Below are 9,341 nucleotides of genomic sequence, written 5' to 3'. Positions count from 1 at the left end.
ACGGTACGTACGTTACGTTACTTACGTACGTACGTACTACGTACGTACGTACGTACGTACGTACGTACGTACGTACGTACGTACGTACGTGTATACACACACACACACACACACACACACACACACACACACACACACACACACACACACACACAAACACACACTTGGTAATTCAGCTAGGTGGCAAGTGCATTTTTTCTATTTGTGCTTCTGTACATAAAGTGTGTCTGACAGTGTGGGATGATGATAGTGAGTGAAATCCCAGAACACTTCCCAGACATTAGCAGCTCAATTTAGCTGATTTTGTTTTGTTCTAACTTGTGTGTCTTCTGTTGTAGATGGGTGGTATGGAGTCGGTGATCACGGGGCTGATGGATGAGTTTAAATGCCTCCACAAGCACAGAGAGCTGTTCACCCTCTTCATTGTTGTTTCCACATTCCTCATATCCCTCTTCTGTGTTACAAATGTAAGCATTTTACCGGGCAGTCATACGAGTTAATACATAGATTTTATCATTTAAAAGATCTGTGTTTACTAATCAAAATATCTTAAAATTCATTAAAGTGAATTTTCTGAATTTAGTTTTATTTCCTGTTCGTTCTTACTTTAACAATATGATCAAGCTTGTATAATTGAATTATTTGTTCCTTTCTCTCCAGGGTGGGATGTATGTGTTCACTCTGCTGGACCACTTTGCAGCAGGAACATCGATTCTCTTTGGAGTGCTTATTGAAGCCATTGGCATCGCATGGTTTTACGGTGAGATAGATGGACAGGAGAAAAGGAGAAGGACCCATTGATTCACTATTTTCATGGCCAGCAAAGCTGATGCTATATTAAAGGTTTGATGAGAGGTTGGTGTACGTGTGCTGTGCCACAATGCAATATAGTTCTATTAGACATACGGACACTGCAGCCAGAAAGTCTGTTCCTATGAATGGTTTTGGCCTCTTCAATCTTAGTGCATGTGTCAAAGTACACTGATATACTGTTATGTTGCAATCGTAAGAGCTCAGAGAGGTTACATGGCCTGCGTTTTGAACACTGCCAGTGTTACCTCCATGTTCACTGAGCAGAAGTGAGCCTTCACATAAAGAAAATTGCAGCTGCGGAACAGGCAATTCCCATTTGTCATGGACAGGAATCAGCTGTCTAATTACTAGGTTGTAGATTGTTGTGGTAGCAATTGGGGGTGACCTCAAAGTCAATTTCTCTCCAGATGTCTACATTCTATTGACACTTGCTTTTCTACACATTTGCCATCACCTCAACAATTCATTTTCAAATGTGTCACTCTACAACACACACAAGCTATCTATCTATATATATAAATCACTGTTTATCTATTCTTGTGATAAGAGATTTTTCTGGAGTTCATGACATGTCTCCAGTGTGATTATTCACATACCTTTCAAGCACTTGTGCCTCATGAGCAAACCTCTGTATACTACATCTTAGGGCTTCAGAATTCTACCCACTTGTGTGTTGATTAGTGACATTTTCTGATTAAACCGTTAACCGTTTGGGTTGTTCTGCTTACTTAGGCACTTTGCTCTTCCCTGTTTTATGTTCAAATTGTAAGGACACTCATCGAGCACAGACTTTTGCCATGGCCAAATGCCTTATCCCAACAACAAAAAACAAGTGAAAAGTGAAACTATTGTGTGTAGCTAGCCTGATTGGATCTGCTCTGAAATGAAAGGTTCTTTCTTGGTTAGTGCCTTTCCATCAAGTGCATGAAAACTGCACCAGTAGTAATCCTGGTGAAAGAAAAACAAAACAAAAACATAACCTCCTTGGTGGAGGTAATTGATAGGTAAAGACCAACTGCTTCATCAGTAGTTAGGTTTGCATATATTTTCACCTACAACAACATCTGAAAACAAGAAAACCCTTTCATTGTGTGGAAACTAACTCACATTTTGAAACTCCAAAACAAAACATTACTAGAAAAAAACGAAAGGCTGATGAACCTGAACTTCCCATTTTAGCTTCTTATACCATGTCTAAAGAGCCTAGAGTAGAAGGACCCATAAAGGTCTAAATATTAACCAGGCCCCAGGCGGTGGCGTCAGCATATTGCCCTCCTCTGGTGGATCCCGACCTTGGCATACCAGACAAATCAAGCCTAAGGCTTCAGTGGGCCTTTCCCCCCATCCTTATAACTTTTGACAGCAACCCTTGACCCGTTGCCACTTTGGTCTTTCAGTTTGCTTTCCACTACATGCGTATATTTAACTTTGCTTAATACCTGCTCGTCAGTCTGGATATAATCCCCCGCAGTAAGACAATAAGATAAATATACAGTCAGGTTTAAGAGAGGCAAAAAGTGGTGCATTAGCTTTTCACAACTGACTCTGTAGGATGAATTTAGACACGGCAAATACTTGAATTGTGAATTATATGTTTTTTTTATTAATCTTGTCTTGATGGTCTTGATTAAAAAATGCATAGGGAACATACCGTATACAAAAGCACTTACTACCATGATTATATTATTAATATCCATTATTCAGTTTTATCCAAGGCTGCAATCAACCATGTCTTGGAAGTAATATCCATCATTTGTATGTGTTTCAGGAGTGGACAGATTCAGTGATGACATTGAGGAGATGATTGGCCATCGACCAGGCCTGTACTGGAGACTGTGCTGGAAGTTTGTCAGCCCCTGCTTCCTCCTGGTAAGTCTGTGCACATACTAGTTTTATAAGGAAATAATCGATTAAGAATGAACTTAAAACAATATAAATGTTGGTTCACTTGTTGCGATTTTCGCCAAACCAGAAGACAAGTTGAAAAGAGATAGGATGAAAATATTGGGACCGTGAATTATTACCTTCTCCAATATATACAGTATATCAGTCAGGTCCATATGTTTCAGGTTATGCTAGTATTCTTGCAATGTATTTCAATGTTTTCACAAAGTGATTCACAGTTAAAACAAAACTATGCCTTGTAACAGAAACATCTCTTTTATATCGGACCACTTTAATTGGTTGTTTTTGAGAAGTCTTGAAATGAACAGTGAATCTTTTGAGCTAATGGTTCCTCAGGTCTTCTGTGTTAAAATTATTGTCTTCCCTAGTTTATGGTGGTGATTAGCTTTGCCACATTCAACCCTCCAAGTTACGGTACCTACACGTTTCCTCCATGGGCGAACATGGTGGGGTGGTGTCTTGCCATTTCCTCAATGTCCATGGTGCCTCTCTATGCCATCTACAAACTCTGCATAGTGCGTGGAAAGTTCTGCAATGTAAGTCTAAGCTTTGTGGGCATAACTAGAGGAAATGCGCTATTCTAATAGTATTATCTTTATTCTTTCATTAAATAGTATTCCCTTTTAAAATATTTTTATTTTAGTATTTTTTTTTTTTGTATTTTTTTTTTAATAATCCTTTTTCTCCTGAAACAGAGACTAGCTTATGCCATCACCCCAGAGACAGAGCATCACTTGGTAGACAACGGGGAAGTTCGGCAGTTCACAGTAAGTACTGATTTAATTTCTCATTTTTAAATCTTCAAAATTGTTTATTATTATTGCTGAGTGGATCCTCACATATCTGCATGATATATATTCATATTTGCCTATTTCGAGGTCTGTATTTTTCATACAAATGTTTGAAAAGAAATGTGAAAAAGCGTTATGCACAGAAGAATTGCTTGTTGACTCTAATGTGTTTAATTAAAAAGAAAGATTAAAAAGTATTCCCCGATGTTGTCGGACAGAGGAAAACTAATGTTTTTCTGCTGACTGAAACTGCACTTAAGCCCTTGATCAGAGCGTCCTCATTACTAATAGTCTGTTATCCTTAGCAGCGGTCTGCTAGCGAAAAAGAGCAGTCCTACAATGTTCGAAATGAACCAATATGTATCGATTATTCAACTAAGCCATGTAATAAGTGGGTGTAATGAACGATTTTGGGAAGAGGCTAATGTTTAGTTGCCTCCCGTTGTCTAAACTTTTGCACACATTTATTAGTTGTGCTTACTTACATACCATTCAAAACTGTTCTCTGTAAAGGCTTTTGATGGATTTGCAAAGTAAAACATATTCTGAAAAGTTTAATATCTGACAACTTTATTTCAAGCATATAACCATTTCCGGAAAAAATTATACTGTTTATTTCATGGGCCTATTCAATTTTCCCCACAGCTGAAACACTGGTTGGTGGTCTGAACAGTAGAGGGGGAGAGAAAGATGAAGAGAGTGAAAGAATGAGAGAGTGGACATTGGGTGGATGGATGCGAGCACAGCAAAGGTCTGAAGAACTGAGAAGAATAAAGAAATTGCCATTGAAATTGATCACAATGGTGGTGGTGGGAGCAGTTTAAAATTGCCGACAGAAAACCCATACACATTGTAGTGTACTTTAATTTAAACATTGGATATGTGAAGCTGTGCATTAAACCTCACTACCATTGAGTCGACTCTTGTGAATGGGATTCAGTCAAACAGGTAATGCAGTGTTCAGACTGCTTCCTCCATAAATACAAAACTCTTCCTGAATGGATTTTGAATTGTATTTGTCTGAGGCAAGATGAACATTACAAATATTAAAAATGCCATTCATGGTATTAGAATGAAAATGTTGAGTTACGCACATTTGAAATAGTTTGTTATGGTTATTTTCACATTTTTTATTTGTTTAATGTTGATTCATTGATTCGGAATCTGACCAATACGCAAATTGTATTTCTTTTAGATCAGAAATGTTATACCTTCCACTGTTTTCACTTAATCCCAGTCCATGTCAATGTATTGTTTATTATCTTTATTTATGTACTTGCTCTTATTGAAGACTGTTATAATACATGTGATTCCTGTAGACTCTGAAAAAAGACACTTACATTTGTTTACATCAAAAACAATGTACGTGAAGGAAAAGTTGCTACAGCAAATGCTATTAATTACAAATGAATAAACTAAAACTATGTCTGATAAAACAATACCTGAGCCTTCTCACTGAAGACTCATCATTTAAAAACTAATAGCATTGATTTTTTGGTGAAAAGGTCAGCTCCTCTTACAGTATTCATTCTTTAGATGGACCAACACACACACAATTCTACCAAGAGGAATTGGTTTTGTCAAGTGTTGGTTTTTTGTAGCATATCATTAAATCTCTAGGTGAATAAATAAATAAACAACTTTAAACAGCCTAAAAAATGTATCAGCCACATTGCTAATTTAATCAACCAAAGACTGAAATCATGTATTTTATTTTAATCAGTAGACCGCTTGATTGTTACTTTTATCACAACAGTTCAATCTATTTTCCCAATTATACATAATTAGTGTCAAAGCAGATTTCATTTGAATTTATTTGAAAAATGTTGTATGATTTTATCCCCCAAAGTTCCAGGTGGTGATTTAAAGCTATAACCATCACATTTTCAGAAAGCATAAAGCTTTAATTGTATGGGTGTTTCAAGACTGTTTTGACGAGCTTCTTTTTATTGAACTGCAGATAAATATTGTGTAATGTAATATATGAAGTAATAAAGTTATATATCTATGTGAGTAAATGTAATGTAGAGGGGCTTGTATCGTATTGTACTGTATGATATTGAATAACAAGACCAACAAGATTATATAGATATATGGATTAATAATATGTGAATGTGGAGTTAGACATTTTAACCTTAAGGATTTTGATGAGGATTACTTGAAAAATCAATATAAACTTTTTTTTTTTTCATACCTTTATTTTCTGTTCAATCATTTAAAGTCCAACTCATCATAAACTACTTGTCACTGTGTAGTACATGTAACACACTGAAGGGTTAATTGTGTCCCAAATGGTATGCTTGTGCTGCTGTACTGTGCCTTGTGTTGTTTCTGACTGTATGACTTTGTTTTGTACGGTCAAATAAAGTATAAAGAATTAAGTTGTTATATTATTAAATGTCACTCTCTCTTTTACCTTTATATTATTTTGTGTTCAATCACATTTTTTGTATCCTAATCCATCTCACACTGCAATGGTGGACAGAAGGTTTGACAGAAAGTCAACCACACATTTAAAACTACATTCTTGTAATGTGAGGCTAATACGGCAAATTAATTTTTGCATTTCATAACCATACTATCATGTTGGCTAATATGGTAAGCTTGATTCCCAAATAGAATCAAATCGGAAATGTTAGTAGAATGTTTTACATTTTCCTTAATGTTTTCCTTTTTTTAAAAACTGTAACTTTTCCAACACTTTTAGCCAAATTACTGTCATGCTGAATTACATAGTACGACACAATCTGTTCAGTACGTTTTCTTAAGAAGCTAAACAAATACTCAACAACTTATTTAACACTTTTCACCGCGATCTTTACCAAGGGGTCAATCAAGGTGTTGTGTTCAATATTAAAATATCTATAACAATGTATTCCATACAAGCAAATTGAGCCCAAACAGCCCTAATGTAGTGAAGATAATAATAATAATTGTTTTGAGCTTTAAGATTAGTCAGCATGACCCTGAATCAACAGTGTTCATTACAGTAACCAGTGATTCAAAGCTCACTGTCTCTGGGCCATTCTGAACAGAGAAAGAAACCAATATCCACAGCAGACGGCATTTGGGGATGATAACTGTCTTTATAAGCTTTTGGATTTATTGACATATTCTTAACAGTGTGTGGCCTGAATGTCATTCTTGAGTTAGGTATTTTTGTAAGGTTTATACACTGTTGACTCTTTGCAAAAACAGTCGTGGAGGACCTCTTGTTGTCCTGCAGGTGTAATATCCTACAACTATTTGCTTAGTAGTTACTTATTTTTATATTTTTTAATGCATCATATTAGTAATTTCATCCCTGACCACGGTCAAAATCAACCTGCACCATTGCCCTGCGTAACTGAGTGTGCTTGATTTGCTTAGAGCATCACACTGCAGCTGGGAAAGGGGAATCATTACATACATTTGTACTTTTGTTTGAATGATGTCCCTCTTAATGAGAGTTTTTCTTTTTATTTAAATAGTCCCTTTGTAATTCCTCTCTGTCATTCACGATAATTACCCACTCAGAACGTCTGTAATGTTGGCACACTACGGCTTTCATGGGAGAGATCAGACGAGCTGAAAATGGGTGCATTAGCATTAAGATACATTTATAGAAAACGAATATTGTTGTAACAGAAGAGACCAGATAAAATTATATTCTTTACATTCTACTTTAATTCAATTGACAATGTATAAAAGACAGAGAGTCTTTCCACCATCTGTTGACACTATCAAAGGGCTCCGGCAGATCTTTGCTTTGTGTTTTTCCAAATGTTGTCAATGTAGGACAATTGTAGAGCCGTGCACGGTTTGTGTTTAAATGGTGCCATCATCACATCCAATAAACAACAGCAATTATGTATAATTTCATGTCCTGCAACAGACGTTGAAACTGAAAGGATATACACAAGGAAAGGTGGAAGAAAATGGGATTATTTTAAGGTGCACTGCACTGTTAATATATTGACTTTGTCTTGACATTAACCAGGGTTCCATCCAAATGTAGTGCAATAAGAAGAGATTATTCAATTATAGAGCATCTGCCAAAACCAAAATGGTGGGGGAACCTTTTATAGAACAAGATGTAAATTGGCCTTTATCTTTGTTATGTGTTTTTTCATTACTAAAGATCCACTTGTTGAACCCCGCTTTAATGAACTTTAAGATTTCTGTTTGAATACAGTTATTCAGTTTCATCAGCAGTTACTTTGAGCTTAGATGACCATGTCATTTAGGAAAAGAGATAGGACAGTACACCATAATGTCATTTCCATTTTTGTGTATTTGTACTTTCAATTCAAATGACTAAGATAAAATAAGATAAGATGGACCTTTATTAATCCCCGTGGGGAAATTCAGTTGTACAAGCAGCAACAGGGTAAGCGTGAAAAACAGGACAGCAAAGATTCACACAGATTAATAAAATAAAAAATTAAATCAAGAAACAAATTAAAATAATAATGATAACAATAATAAAAGACTATGAAATAGGAGATGAGTACAAATAAGAGTAAAATAACTGTCAGCATATATACATATTTGGTCATCTAAATTATGAAGTACGAAATGAGTTAGTCACAAGTGAAAAGTGAAAACTAACATATTCTGTACATATAGTGACATATCTATCTACATATTTGGTCTACTTCTAATATATTAACATGGACTATTTGGGGGGTTTAAACTTGCTTTTAAGGTTCATAACAAAATGTATGTTATCTCAAAAGAAAGGTTGCAGGCCGGGGTCAGGCATTTCGTTGTAAAGGTTAGGGCAAGGGGCTAGGAAGGCCTGATTTCAACTGGGGTCCCCAGTATAGCAGTACAAGGTTGTGTGTTGAACAACTTGCAAGGCTTTTTTGGTTTTACACTGCCCTCTACTGACAATACACACTTACTACACATCACTTGATATGCAAATGAATACTTGTGCAGTCATCATCACATATCACAACAGTCAAAAGTTCATACAACACCCAAGATGCCTTAGTCAAATTATAAACACCTCTTTGGTTTATCTTTGCCAAAGAAACAAGAGAATGTTTGTCAAGTTATTGGGTGTTTATCATAGTTCAACTAATGCATAAACTGTAAATTCATCTTATTTATTTTCTCTTCAACTGTGGGATGTTGATAGCCCAAATACAAATGAGAAATTATTACACTTTAAAACTAAATCAAAATAGTTCAAGTAAAATACAAGCTACAATATTTTCTGTACCACCTGTGTACAAGATACGGTAATTAGTCATTGCTAAACATCCGTGAGTTTCAGGGGCATGACACAACCAATGCCTCTCCATTTTGTCTAACACTATACAAAAATACTAAACTCCATACAAATATTAAATAGATCCATAGCTTTATCTGCAGCATCTTATGCTCTCAATCAAACAATACAGTTCAGGTAGACAGAGCATCAATCCATTAACTGATTTAAGATGAGTAACTCTTTCTAAAAGCACGACTGCTCTTCAGGATAATATTGTAATGCCAATTTGCTGTTTTATATTTTGTAATATGTGACTATGCAATTAACAGTTCAATATGTTCTTCAAACATATTATCTTTAGATACTTCCCTGCTAAAAAAAAAAGTATTGTTCTCGCACTTTAAATACAATGGCACCATCTTGTGGGCTCATGAAAGAATCACATAGTGCAGAGGGAAATATTAGCATTAAGGACACTGGAAAACAAACAAGTTTAACATTAAGGACACTGGAATAAAACATAAAAAACAATAGCAACAACTAATGAATCCATACTTGTATATAATAAATACACATGTCTTATTTTGATGGAAAATAAAACGTGCCACTAATAGTAATAAATAAAAAGGAAA

General features: G+C 35.5%; 1 protein-coding gene across 1 annotated transcript in view; it reads left to right on the top strand.

Annotated features, from left to right (window-relative positions):
- slc6a3 (solute carrier family 6 member 3) overlaps window positions 1-5,670 on the top strand; it is a 16,048-nt gene extending 10,378 nt beyond the window's left edge. The window contains exons 11-16 of the mRNA XM_010768681.1: window positions 339-467; window positions 661-760; window positions 2,582-2,682; window positions 3,087-3,254; window positions 3,414-3,485; window positions 4,155-5,670. Of these exons, the coding sequence (XP_010766983.1) occupies window positions 339-467; window positions 661-760; window positions 2,582-2,682; window positions 3,087-3,254; window positions 3,414-3,485; window positions 4,155-4,178 (594 nt within the window). The 3' untranslated portion in view covers window positions 4,179-5,670. The remainder of the gene's footprint in view (window positions 1-338; window positions 468-660; window positions 761-2,581; window positions 2,683-3,086; window positions 3,255-3,413; window positions 3,486-4,154) is intronic.
- The last annotated feature ends 3,671 nt before the right edge of the window (window positions 5,671-9,341 follow it).

This window comes from Notothenia coriiceps, unplaced genomic scaffold (assembly GCF_000735185.1).
Source record: "Notothenia coriiceps isolate Sejong01 unplaced genomic scaffold, NC01 NC01_scaffold00005929, whole genome shotgun sequence".
NCBI classification, from domain to species: domain Eukaryota; kingdom Metazoa; phylum Chordata; class Actinopteri; order Perciformes; family Nototheniidae; genus Notothenia; species Notothenia coriiceps.
The sequence above is the reverse complement of the archived record's forward strand: the minus strand, read 5'-3'. Positions and strand labels throughout refer to the sequence as shown.